Consider the following 14,222-nt stretch of genomic DNA (forward strand, 5'->3'; position numbering starts at 1 on the left):
CTTTTATTCCCTTTCTAATCTATTGTTGTCATAAATATTTTTTATTTAGTGCTAAGGTGATACAATTGTGGTGTATTAAGATTTTCTGGTTGTTTTGTAGTTTAACCAATAGCTGGCATGAAATAATTTTGCAGAAAAATTCTCAACTGATACTGTGAGCAGGGAATGCTTATTGATATCACCTGCTTCTGACCAGTGGGGGAATCTGCCTCCAGCTCAGATCCCAACCATATAGTTCTCTATCTAACAAGTTTTTTATTTTATTCTTTTCCTTTCCTTCACTGTGGCAGAGAACAAAAAGGACCAAATGAAGCGATAAAGTGCAAACACGCATCATTAGGCTAGAGGTAATGGACAAATAAGTGTTTTGCTACCTGTAAGTGGAAATGAAGAGCCTTAGCAATATCACCAGTAAAAACTGGGTCTAAAGGACTCTTAATGCAAGTGGGTCAGCAAAGGTTAAAAGATTTTCTTCAGTAGTAATGTAAGTCCTGACCCAAAGATGCAAGATCCTAACATGGCCAACTGTAGGATAAGAACAGCATGGCATTCACGGAAGGGGATAGGGGCGCCTGAAAAGCACCCAGGCCAGAGCAGAACAGATTATTCTTTTAACCACACTGGCAAAGGGTTTGCAACTGTCCTAAGTGAGGAGGAACTGGAAATTGTGAGGAGGATCCCAGTGTATTTCCTTGTAGCTTGTCACATATATTTGTTTGTGTAGCATGAAACTACATACACACCTCTCTCTACACTGCATGGATTCAGTTTATCATTTGTTGGCTTCTTAAAATCCCAAATTAAAAAATCTCTCCAGTTGACTGATGTATGTAGAATTCAGAGTGGACAAAATTAAGAAAGGCTTTTCTATTCAGATGTTCAACACATTACACTTCTCTAGAACAAATGGCTCCTGGCTAGGTGGTAGAACTTTTATGACATAAGAACACCCAACTGGCTATTAAATTTGTTTTCTTTTACCTCATTATGACATCAGATATAAAGCAGCCAATCATCTCTTTCCTTTTTTCTTTCTTTTACTCCTTTCTCTTTTTCTTAACAATTCAGTTTAATAAAAGCCTATAGAAGGCCTAGAATGTACCAGTTGCTGTGTTGAGGATATAAAGCTAAACAAGCCTCTGTCCTTTTATTTTTTTTAAGATGCTCACACAAACAGGAGGCAGACCATTAAGTATAATACAGTGTGATGATTGCAACAGTATCAACATGTCCAAAAGCTAAAGAGAGAAAGATAAAGAAGGGAGTGATGAGCTCTGGGGTTTTGGGAGAGCTAGAAAGATTTTTGTCAGTTTGAGCTGGGTTTAAACTTTTTAAAGGGCAACTGTACAGAAGCCCTTGTTTAATTCCTGGAGGCTAGTTATGTTATTCTAACAAGTCTGCAAAATAAATTGTCCTTGAAAAAGATACTCGGTTTTTGGTGACTGGCTAATACTCTCAGAATCAGCTTGACCCAAACTAAACTGTGAACCAAAAATTGAAAAAAAGGGCATGATCCACTCAATCTGAACCATAACCAGTGTGTTAAGAAACTAAACAAATCAAAGAATAGCATTGAAGAATGTCAGAACTGCAACAGATCTTAGAGCTCATCTAGTCCATGTTTTTCATTATATAGATGGAAAAAAATGATGCTAGGAGTGATTAAAGACTTACGTGAAGTCATGAGAAACCACTAATCAGCAGTGTGAGATAAAGGAAGATTGTCCACATTCCAAGTTTAATATTCTTTCAACTTCTTCAAGAAACCTGCTAGTGTACCACAAAAGAAAGGTCTTTTATCTTTTCTCTTCAAATAATTGCTTAATTGATAATATCATAAAATGATCATATTGTGACAAAATTAGACCATCAAAATATTCTCCAAATAGAACCTTTACGTATCTGATATTTTCTTTCATTACACACACAAAAAATAATAGGCTTTTAAAATAGAACCCCAACCTTGTGGACTGCATGTTTGTAACTTGAATCATGTGGATTCTTCCTTAATCAGCATTTACACTGCAGTTTCTAGCTTTCAGACTGATTGCTATCCAGCACCCAACAAAGGTTCTGCAAAGGGGATCATCATTAAGGGCACTTATGATGATGTCCACTTATTATTACAGGCATCAGAGTTTTAAGATCCTATCAAGTAACCACCAGAGAGCCAAGAAATTGGGTGTCAATGGCTTGGCTTTCTCTTTCTGATGTATTCTAGTGTTAACCCCTTGGCATTGATTAAAGGTGACTGCAAGAAACAGTCATATCAAGATTGCTTCTACATTTTGTTTCTACAGTCTACATAAAGAAGGGGGAGTTATTAAAGACACTTTTATCTGTGTTGTTTTATACTCTTTGGAAAACGATAAACATATTTTAGAATTGGTATCAGAAAAATGACTTTCCTTTCAAAGAACTGTTCTGTGTACTTTTAAAAATCAAATAATAAGTAATCACAAAACTAATTTTCTTTTCTGCCTTGACTTCCACAAAGTCCAGATTACATGTTAAATGAGTCTCCATCTTAGTACAGAGGCTTAAATTTGGGGCATATTTTCTTACTCCATTCAAAAATATTTCTAATCTAACAGTGATATTTTCTATAAGTCTTCTACTCTAAGCCACTTCTCCTTTTATGGAAGTATTGGTGGGGGAGTAAATAATTAATAAATACATAAAATATTTCCTTTATTTTGAGTCATTGAAGGTTATATTTCTTTATTATTAATAAACACACAGTTTCTGCTATTCACAACACATACTCCAGAGTTCTAGGGAAATCAAAAGGTATATGAAATGACTGCAGGCCTTGAGGGTCTTGAATCTAGTGGTAGGGCTAGAGTTTAGGTAGAGAATAAATAACATGATGCAGCATAGTCTAATAGTCTAAGGTGATTTTAAAGATGCAGTATACACTAAGAATCTGTGATTTTATTAAATTAATAATATGGACATTTGGTCAAAATATATTCTGTTTCAAGTTAGCTTAAATATTGATATTTTGGCTAACATATTTCTGAGTGTGGTAAAGTTTGTGGGCAAAACATTGCTTTGTAATAAGTTTTCATAAAAGCAATTTGTCTTTATGGTAAAAATTTGGAAAATCACAAAAGCATAAAGAAGCAAATTGAAATCATCCATAATCAAACCTTGTTTAATATTGCACGATCTAACACAATACATTTAACTTGATGTCCTGCTTTTTTCATTTAACATTACATAGTGAGAGTTCTTAGATCTAGATATTCTTTAATAACAAGGTTTCTATTGTACGTTTCATTGGATGATTTGCTCAACCATTACTGTATTGTTGGAGACTTGGATCATTTCCAATCTAGTTTTCTCTATTAAATATAATGCTGTCATCAACATTCATAGTAAAATGACCATAGGACTATGAGGCACTTACTACAGTATATGCGAAGCACTGTGCTAAGTAATTTACATGATTATTGTATCTAGTCTCATAATAATCCTGTGAAATAAGAATTAATGTCTTTTGTTTACAGATGATACAACCAAGGACTAGAGGTTAAAGTACCCATAGGTAGGAAGAAGATTTAATCCCTAATATAACATAAATAAATATTCCAACTTGTTTTTAAGAATAAGTAAATAGGATTATTCAAAGATTCCAATTGCCTATTGAAATGTGCAATTATTGGCTCCAAATTAAGAAAGTTGTGATATTTTTATCCATTCCCTTCCTATCTCTCTCTATATATATATTTGCTATTTTTTTAAAGGAAGAAAGTAATGAACATTTAGTAGGATTTTTCTGAAGGGAAGGCTTGTTTTTACTTTAGTAATTATTATTCTACTATGATAAAGTAATATGTTATGTACCCTTCTAGTCATTATTTTTCTTTTCTTTTTATTGAGGCATAATTGATACAAAACATATTAATTTCAGATGTACAACGTTGTGATTTTAGATTTGTATATACTGTGAAATGATCAACACATACATCTAGTTAACATCTATCACCACACAGTTACAATTTTTTTCTTGTGATGAGAATTTACATAGTCCTGATTTTATGGTCCACAGAAAACAGTAGGAATACAAGCTGCACAAATAAGCCTCATTGGTATTAGAAGACAGTAAAGCCACTGTAATTAGGAGAAATTAAAAAAAAAAGAGGTGGTGAAAATTCTGAATTTTACCATACTTGGACATATGCAATGTTCATATATATTCAAGTACCTAGAAAATAGAACTAAATTAAAGTAGCTGAGGCCCTGCTCCATCCCCACTGTTTCAACGAATAGACAAGGATGATTTGCAGTCAGCACGTCACTTGATGGCGTATAAAATAAGGGCTTCTAAAGTGCTTAATGATAGTTGAAATGGTTTCATTTCTTAAATGGTTCAAGCTATCACTGTGGCTTAATCCATCCTTTTAAAATAGTGCCAAACAGAGTCTGAACTAAGTCTCAATTTGACAATTCAAAACTAAACGAAACTTTACAGCGCTCAATGATTCTAAAAATACACCATATCTTGTCTAAATCTGAGGGATTAACTTTAATTTGTGAACATTCTGGAGCTAAAATCTTTTTACCTGGGTACGCACCAAACACTACACGCTACAAATGAAGAATTAAAGACCTGAGAAATGAAAGAATAAAGGAAGGAGCCAAACAGGTGCCACCTAAGATCCTAACGAAAAGCCTCCACGGAGAAACAATCTTAGCTTTTCTAGACCAGAGGCCTCTGGCTGCCTCTGGGCACAGAGCGCTCCAGTCTCGGTTCATCAGGGACTCGCGCAGAGATCACCTGCTGTCTAGGGTCCCCCCAACCTCCGGCCCGACGAGAATCCCAGCGGCATCCGGCGGCCTCGCCTTCGGCCAGGAGCACCAGCAGCTGCAGGAGGAGGAAAAGGAGCACCAGCAGGATCAGGAGCAGCCACCCGGCGCACCCGGGAAGGACCCGGGACCCCCGGAGGTGCAGAGGGCGGCTGGGGGGGGCAGATGTATGGGGGGTGCAACGGGGGCTGGGCGGCGACCGGGCGTTGCCACCACGTGGACCTGCGCGTCCCTAGCAGCCGCCCGCCCACGTCAAGGTTTGTTTAATAATCGCAGGGGTATTTGCGGCTGCTGCGCCCGGAAGCAGCCGGGAAGCCGGGAGACCGCGCTGGGCAGCGGATGAGGCGCGGCGGCTGTGGCTCAGGGCACCTCCCCCCTGGCTTCCCGAATCCTGCCCGGTGCGACCCGAGGGGGACGATGGAAACACCAGCCGCGCTCTGAGCTCCTCAGGAAGATAACACCCTTCCTGCCTTATCACCCCACCGTCCTGCGGAGACCACACCTCGTCCCCTCCACGTCTCCATCTCCGAGAGCGGGGCCGAGCTGAAAAGCGAGGGATGGCTGACAACCTGAAGAAACTGGTCTGTAACGAATCGTTACGAGCCATGCAAGATAAACTGGAGTGCTGGCTGAGGGAGTACAACGTGAGTCAGGGTGGGAGACCCCTGGGGCTCACCCTCCCTCTAGTAGCTTGCACAGCCCTGGGCTGGGTTTCGTAGGGCTGGCGTCGGGGTGGCCTCTTTGCAAAGCCCCGGCGGCTGTGATTCCGAACCGGCACCCAGCCTCAGACAGGGATCGCCGAGGAAGGAAGGGCCGGTGCCTTTTCTCCCCGAGGCACGAGGTGGCGCTGGTGTGGCGCGGCCGGGAGCGCAGGGCGCGGAGTCCAGCCAGAGTGCGCTCCACCCCGCGGGGTCCAAGGACGCCCGCGGCCCGGGCCAAGGGCCTCGGGTCTGGTCAAGCCTGCCACTCTCCCTCCTATCTCATCCCCCCTCCGCTCCGCCTGCAGTCCACCTCCCTACTCCCAACTCGAATTACTTTCTACTACACCCCTCTTCCTGTCTCCTGTCCTCCCACTCCGAAGATACCCAGGGGCTGTACCGGAATGGATTTTTATAAAAATACACGCGGGAGTTACTACCCAGAGGTCAGTGAAATGGACACTTGTCAACGTAGCGGGTTTCTCTGGGTGCTGCTCAGCATGGCAAGTAAGGCACAATTTCAGCACCGGGGCAGGTTTCAGAAGGCCTGTCGCCAGGGCATCTGTAAGAAGCCAGCATTCTTTCACCAAACCCAAGAGCCCTCTTCAAAACAGCATTCATCCCCACCCTCACTCTGTTATCACCCTCGCTAGAACTCGAGTGTTGAATTTGCTTGACAACATGTTCGTCCGCATTCAGTAGGAGAGGCCCACTCTCTTAACGCAAGTGGAATGGTGACGCAGAAATTGCCGGGAACTTAGGGACCTGGAATCAGCCCCCTAGGTTCTAGGTCTGGCTCCACCTAGAACTAGCTGCATGACTTGGGGCGATTTATTTAACCTCTCTCAGTACCTCATCTGGTAAATGAGAGAGATTCGACCAGATGATATGTAAAGTTCTTTCTTGGATCTCAATTTTTTGAGTCTAGATCAGCTTGTTTCTGAAATCCTACCAGGAAAAATCCAACTGGCTGCTGTCCTGAGTCCCTGGGCTTCTCCTTCACCCTTTAACCAGGACTTCTGGGGTAGAAGGGAGCTCAAAGGACACCTATAGCTTTCTGTCTGTCCCTCTGGCCAGTGTTTAACTGCCTTTGCCCACTTTGAAAGAACCAGCACTGGGACTATTCCTTCTCCATCGAGGTTGTAGAATAATTAAAATTTAGCTCTTTATCACAGAAGCCTTGGGTTCCCCCAGCTCCCACTTTTAAAAGTACCTACTTGTTACCTCATCCCACAAGGTTGAAAATAACAACCGTCGGGTCTGGTCTTCATCCATGTATTCATCCTTCCTAAAACTATTTCTTAGGAAGTTTTTTGTTATTGTCATGTGGCCTAAAATAAACTCTGAATGTTAAAATGCATATTCAATTTGTCTGAAGACAACGTTTAACACAAATGACACTACCATTCGGCTGGACCAAATTAAACGATTGTTTAAACGCCAAAGTTTGTTAACACTTCCCCTTCTGAGTAACATTGGTCCATCCCAGTCCTCTGTTCTCATGGAAACCATTTCAATCTAGATTCTCTCCCGCATTCCAACCTCTGTCCCTGCCTCCCCACCCCCACCCTTTGGTAGGGACTGCACTCTCAGAGACCAGGGCATTTCCAAATGTACTCCTGAGCACCTCTGACACAGGTGACTGTTGACACTACCATTCTTCTAAGGTTGTGATAACTTGTCATTTGTCACCTTGCCTTACCCACTTCCCTCTTGTAGCTGTTAAGGACCAGTCTTTAGGAGTCTTCTGAAGATTATGACCTCTCTTCTGCTTCATCTCTTACATGTATGCCAGTGAGTCTCGTATCTATATTCAGGGCCTGTTCTCACCTGAACTCTACTTCTCCGATTGCCCTTTAGGCATTTTCAGCTTCCTGTTGCCATCTCAAAATCAGGTCAGTCTAAAACCTACCGTAGCCTCTCCTATACCACAAACACTGGTCTCTCTCCTAACTTGTTTTATCATGACACACTCCACATCTTTTTCACCAGCATAATCTGTTTGGTAACAACCTAAAAATTCACATAGAACCTAGATACTCTTCCCCACTTCTGCTGTTACCACCTTATCCATCTTTGATCATCTTTCATTTGGATTATTACAAAAATAACTCAAAGTGATTATTCTAAATGTCTGGTCAGTTCAAGTTACTCCTTTGGTAAAACTCTCCAAACTTCCTGACTCAGAATAAAAGCAAAAGTTCCTACAGTGGCCATCAAGCTCCTACACAATTGTGCTCCTTTAAACTTTCTGACCTCATCCGTTACTTTGACCCTTACCGAATTATTTTCAGCAATACTGGCCTACTTGCTTTTTCTAGGGCAAAGGTGTCCAATAGAACTTTCTATGATGATGAACATGTTCTAGATCTGCACTAATATGGTGGCTGTTTGGCACTTGAAATGTGGCAAGTACCAATTGAGGAACTGAAATTTAAATTTCATTTAAATTTATTTAAATTCAAATAGTCACATATGGCTAGTGGCTACTGTGGGGAACAGAACAGTTCTAGAACATGCCAGTCATGCTCCTGCTTCAGCGCATTTTGAACTCGCTATGCCGCTCTGCCTGGAAGGCTTTTCACCTGCTGATATTTCAGCAAGATACCAACATCTTTACTTTCTTGCCTCCTTCAAATCTTTGCTTAAGCGTCACCTTCTCAGTCAACCATCCTACTTACAACTGCAGGCTCGTACCCTCACCTGACACTCACTGTGTCCTTTCTCTGCTCTATTTTTTCCACAATAGCTGCTACACCTTCTAATTTTTACTTGTTCACTCTTTCACTTTGTTTATTCAGTCTTTTCTTGCACCTCCTCCCTCTAAAATGTAAGCTCCAGAGGGCAGAGATTTCTCCCCTTTACTGCTCGTCACCCAGCACTTATACTAATGTTTGTCTCTTACTAGTTGCTTAATAAATAATGACTGATTGTATGCCACCACCATTCTCCCAGACACTCAGTTTCTTGGGCTCATTTATTTTCTTAAAACATCATATCCAGTGTAGAATTAAAAATGATCCTCTAATTCAGCCTTTATTAAAATTGAATTGAAACCAGAAACCATGATTTCCAATTAGGGGCACAAGTGAGAGGATGCAAGTGATTTTTTTAAACAGTTTTGTTTGTTTGTTCATTTGTGTTTTGTAGCTTAAGAGAAAGGATGAGAAAATATCTACATATCACCTTCCAGAAGTTAGGTTACACCCAGACTTGTTCAGTATCTTGTCATCTACAGTTTGGGTCCTGGTCACTTGCTAAGAGCTTTCCTGAAACACTGCAAGGTTGTTTTACCAGTTCCAAGGACTTCTGCATTGACACCTTAAGATGAAGAATATTCATAGCAGCAAACTTCATTTGTTAAAGTGTTGTTTATAGAGAACTGTATTATTTCATTTAAAGGCTTTAAATTATGTTTGCTGTGGCAGGTTGATTTTGCTGTGACCACATTGATTTAGTTCTGATTAACTCAAGCAAAATAAGAAACCATATATACTCTTCTAGAATTAAGAAAATGATTTAAGTTATTTCCTGGGAAAGAGTTATTTTCAAGTGAAAGAGATGAATGACTTAAACAGATTAATTCTAAAACACAATGAGAAATTTTGATGTTTCTGCAAACCAGCCATTATTTGGACTAACACATTGTATTTACTTTTTCTTCATATAGTTTCCTTCTTATCCATTCCCATCTCCTCTGCCTTAATTTGGTCCTCACTACTGTCTCATGAATAGCCTGTTTCGTTATGTCCTATATATGTTGTCAGAAACAGTAAATTCTTTAAAAATGTAATTTTCTGCCTGAAAGTCTTTTTTTAAAAATTTGTTGGCTTGTTTTTAATCTTACTATACCTAGCAATTTTCTGGGCCCTAGGCAAAACTACTATTTATTTGATTTTTTTTTGAATTTTTATTTATTTATTCTTATTAAGGTATCATTGATATACAATCTTATGAAGATTTCACATGAACAACATTGTGGTTACAACATTCCCCCATGTTATTAAGTCCCCCCAACACACACCACATTGCAGTCATTGTCCATGAGTGTAGTTAAGATGCTATACAGTCACTATTTGTCTTCTCCGTGCTATAATGCCTTCCCTGTGACCCCCCTACTTTATGTATGCTAATCATAATGCCTCTTATTCCCCTTCTCCCTCCCACCCCACCCACCCTTCCCCACTCCTCCCCTTTGATAACTGCTAGTCCCTTCTTAGAGTCTGTGAGTCTGCTGCTGTTTTGTTCCTTCAGTTTTGCTTTGTTATTATACTCCACAAATGAGGGAAATCATTTGGTACTTGTCTTTTCCTGCCTGCCTTATTTCACCTTATTTGATTTTTTAAAAGCTTATTTAAAATTTATTTTAAAGAATTCCAAGAAGGAGTATTTTTCAAACTCCCTCTGAAGCAAATCATAAGAACAACAGCAAACATTGCTGCTTATTATTTTTTAGGTATTAAGGAGGTGCTGAAATACTGCATTACTTGGCCTTTAAAACTTGAATTCCTCTGGTTGTTCAGGGACACCTTGGTGTGGACACAAAACTTTCAGAATTGGTTTCCTCCTTTGTTGTTATTGAGAAGGATGGTGAAAGAGTCATAGAAAATCTCTTCTTGTTCAAGAACTGAGCCTGTTAATAAGAGCTTAACAATTCATTCAGCAAGTGATTACTTATCTTGTGCTATATGTGAAGGTTTGGGTTAGACACTCTGTATTTACACTTTTTGCAGTGTACATTTATTCATTAATTTATTCATTCAACAAATATTTTTTCAGAGCTTATGGTGTGTCTATGTTAGGTGCTGGGAATAGAAATGTCAGCTGGATCTTAATGATGAATTTCCAATTGGAGAAGAGGATAAAGGATAGAGGAAACAGCTTGTGCAAAAAGCAGGGAGGTGTGAGAAAGGTGGCATATTTGGGCCTGTGAATGTTAGTTCAAGGCAGAGAGTGAATGTGAGATGAGGCTTCAGAGGTATGGTGGTTGGGCCAAAAAGTGGAGGGCCTTGGGTAGTATGTTATGAAGTTTGGACTTTATCCTGAGTCCAATGGGGAGAAATGGGGAGAAATTAAAAGCACTATGTAGGGAGACACATGTTTGGATTATGTTTTGGGGAGATTGTTCTAGTAGTTGCATGACGAGGAAATTGGAAACTCTAGGGAGAACAGACAGGGCTGGGCAATACTTTAGGCAAGAGATTATTTGAATTAGCCTCTTGTAAACTACATTGGTGTATTAAGTAAACAAAGTCAAAGACTCTGAGAATGGTTCATGTAAAAGTTTGCTCCCCAAATGCCCACAATTTATCATGAAATATCTGTATGTTTTATTGTTCAACTCTGTAACAGGGCCAGATAACCACCTATGCAGAACTAGATTCTGATTACCTGATTGCTCCATAAAGATGTTAACAGGAAAATAGAAATTAACCTCCTTCCAGTGTTAGCAGTACCTGGAGAAGGTCACCTCTGGAACTCTCCTACCTCTGACATGCTTTTGTTTCCTCTCAGAGTCCTGAGGACTAGGGAGTTACCTTTGGTCAGATGCTCTGAGATTTATTACTTTTTAGAATGCACTCTATGAAATCACAGTAGGGCATGGTAAGAACTTATTATACCCTTAATAACCCCCTTCCCTAAGATAGGAGAGGATTACATATCTTAAAATAATAGACACCAGAACATTACAGTCTGGAAACTTTGATTATCTGAGATGTGAGTGGGGGTTGCAGGCGGGAAAGGGGTCATAATAATATTCTCTTGCATTATTCTCCTCTTTTGTTATGAAAATTTACTTTAACAAGTGAAAACAGCATATAAAAGGGAGATCTTAAAGAGGTGTCTTTGTTTGTTTTATAATAATCTTGTGGTTGAATAGAGGCTGCCTCTATGCCACAGTGTGCCTGATTCTTAGTACAAAAGGTTGCTGTAGTTGCTATGGTGTCTTCAAACAGACTCCCTGGCTGCCTTTAGCCCTCCCCCTTAGTCAACATAGTTCTACATTCTTGAGGATTCAATCTCAGTAGTAAATGTATAGAAAACATTTTTCCTTCCTTTCTCTCTTTACTAGCCAGACTATGCTGCAGTTATGAATAAAACACTAAATTTCAGTGTCTCAACATAAAAGAGATTTATTTCTCATTCATGCAAAGTCTGATGGCAGCTCTCCTCCATCACTGGTGTGGTTTCAGGCCCCCTGTCTGGTGAAGCAGCCATCTCATCACAGGTCCTCGAAGGTCTGCAGGGGACGAGAGCAAAGAGCTTGCACTGCTTTTGATTACACACATCACTTTCAGTCATCGTCCCTTGGCCAGAATTAGTTATGTGGCTGCAGTCTAATTGTAAAGGAGCCTGAGAACTGGAAACCACATGGAATATTTAATTGGTGCTACTGTTTCTGGCACAGTTACTATGATGAATTCATGGCTATTGACAAGTGATTAAGGCAGATTATCATTTTTAATAGAGGGGCTATCAACTTTTTCATTTGACTTTTCTTATTTTCATCTTGGACAAACTTGTTAATGCAGATGTCATCATTGTTTCATATTTAAGAAGAATAAATAACAATAGAAATCCAATAGGAATATTAACTAAATGTCAAGACACTAAAATCCAGTGGAGAAACCTAAGTAAAAGCTTTTGCTAAATTGTTGGGGCCAATGTAAGCCTACTTTTTCTTTATCTAAAATTCAGTATTTTGGTTTTAAAATCTTGTGGAGGTGGTGATGTTGTGGCAAAGGCAGCCATGATGTAGAACAGAGGGTTGGTTTGGGGAACAGAGCTACTTGAAAGGCTGCCCACATATGGACTGCCACTTCCCTGGAAGAGTGGTCACCGCCTGTTATAACCAGCATATAAAGAAACCCTGAAAGCTTTCAAAGCACTCTTCATGCATTAATGCCTTTAAACTTTACAAGAACCTTTGCAATAGCAGGTTTTATTTTCCACATCTTACAGATGAGAAAACCAAACCTAAGGAGGGCAGCTAACCTGCCCAAGATCCCTCCATTAGAAAGGGTGGAACCTGGACTTGAGACTAGGTCTTTGGCTTGCCAAGTCCATTCTCTTGTCTCCTGCAGAGGAAGGCAAGGAGTGAGAATGTTCCCTGTGTCTGCAGTGTCTGTTTCCTGCCATACTTTCCCGCCCTTCTCCAGCATACATACCCTGGACAGTGGAAGAAAAGAAGGTAGAAATTAGGGCTTTTGTCTTCCATTTGCAAATTTCCATGGCCAGCTGCAAGGAGCTGCAAAATACTGCCCCTTAGACTAGACTCCACCTACCTACTTGCTGATCATTTCTTTTCCTCACTCGTCTATAAATTCTCTGACAGGCTCAGAATGGTATTCTTGTTGTATATAAAATGAATAAAAAGTTCTTTAAAAAAAATCCAGGTAAATCATTTAATGTTGTAATAGCATCAATACTTTTAAGGAATAGTGTGATGAATTCCTTTGTATTACTAATTCCTATGTAATGTATATGAAGTATATTTTGTGTGTGTGAGACTGCATTTTCTTAAAGTGGAAGTGACTATTTTGTGTTGAAATGGAGAGATTGATACAGCTTTTTAAACTGAAGTTTACAAACTGATGAAAAATATTTAGTGATAAATTTTATTAATTCAGGGATAAAAAATTTTCTTTCTCATGTTGTGGAGGTGATTCAAGGTTAGGAATAGAATAGTAGATATGAGAGAACCAGATATGAGAGGCTTAGGTGACTGGGCTGGCATGAGGGGAAATGTTAGTACGGTCAGAAGTGAAGGAAGAGAAAGGGATCCAAGGACTGATGGTCATTCTGGTGCACGCGTAACGGGTGTACAGGCAAAGCAGGATAGTGGCTGGAGGGGCACCAGGGCGAGGTAAGGCTGGACAAGTCATGTGAGGCATATTATGAAGGACCTTGGAAATTAGGCAACATTTAGGCTCGACATTAGTAGGAGCTTTTGTTTGGGCAAGAGAGTGGTGGCATTGAAGGGACGGGAACAAAGCCCCCACCCTGCTGATCTCCTTCCCCATACCATGAAACCTCTTGAAAGAGTAATCTGTGCTTGTTGCTTTTGCTTCTTCAACTCCCATTTGTCCCCCAACCCAGCGCAATATGGAAATAAATCAAGTACTGCCACACCATTATGCTATAATTACTCTTAACAGTCCCTGGAGCTGCCTGATGTCAGCCAAGTCCAGTTCCTTTCCTCCTATTCCTTATCTCCTTGATTTCTCGGCAGCAGTTGACACATCTTGCCAGATTTTATGGCTTCTGCTATTTCCTAGATGCTAGGGAGTCCTAAATCTATCTCCAGCTTGGTCCTTCCTCCAGACCTCCTGACCTGGGTAGCCACCTGCCTTCCAGGCAGTTCCATGTAGATGCTCCATGTCCTCTAAGCCACATGAACCAAACAGGACTAGGCATCCTCTCTCCAGTCTTGCTGGTGCTCTGCCTCTGGCCTCTGGCTGGGCAATCGAATCACAATGCCCACTGTGGCCCAACTCAGAAACCTGGGCCGCCACCTTCTCCATCATACCTCACAGATGGGCTCATCAAACCCTGGGGATTCTGCCTTTAAATATCTCCCATATGTCTCCCGCTTCCCTCCTTTAGCTACTATGACCCTTATTCAAGCTCCCATCATTCTTGTAAGTGTGGGGAAACCAGCTTCTGGGGCACGGTTAGGGAAGATCTCAGGTGAACTTTGTTGCAGCTATG

The 14,222-nt window shown here is 40.5% G+C and overlaps 1 protein-coding gene across 1 annotated transcript in view; it reads left to right on the forward strand.

Annotated features, from left to right (window-relative positions):
• The first annotated feature begins 5,094 nt into the window (after positions 1-5,094).
• Positions 5,095-14,222, forward strand: part of SPATA18 (spermatogenesis associated 18) — a 38,468-nt gene continuing 29,340 nt past the window's right edge. The window contains exon 1 of the mRNA XM_036892540.2: positions 5,095-5,456. Coding sequence (XP_036748435.2) covers positions 5,370-5,456 — 87 coding nt within the window. The 5' untranslated portion in view covers positions 5,095-5,369. The remainder of the gene's footprint in view (positions 5,457-14,222) is intronic.

This window comes from Manis pentadactyla, chromosome 5, assembly GCF_030020395.1.
Source record: "Manis pentadactyla isolate mManPen7 chromosome 5, mManPen7.hap1, whole genome shotgun sequence".
Classification (NCBI taxonomy): Eukaryota; Metazoa; Chordata; class Mammalia; order Pholidota; family Manidae; genus Manis; species Manis pentadactyla.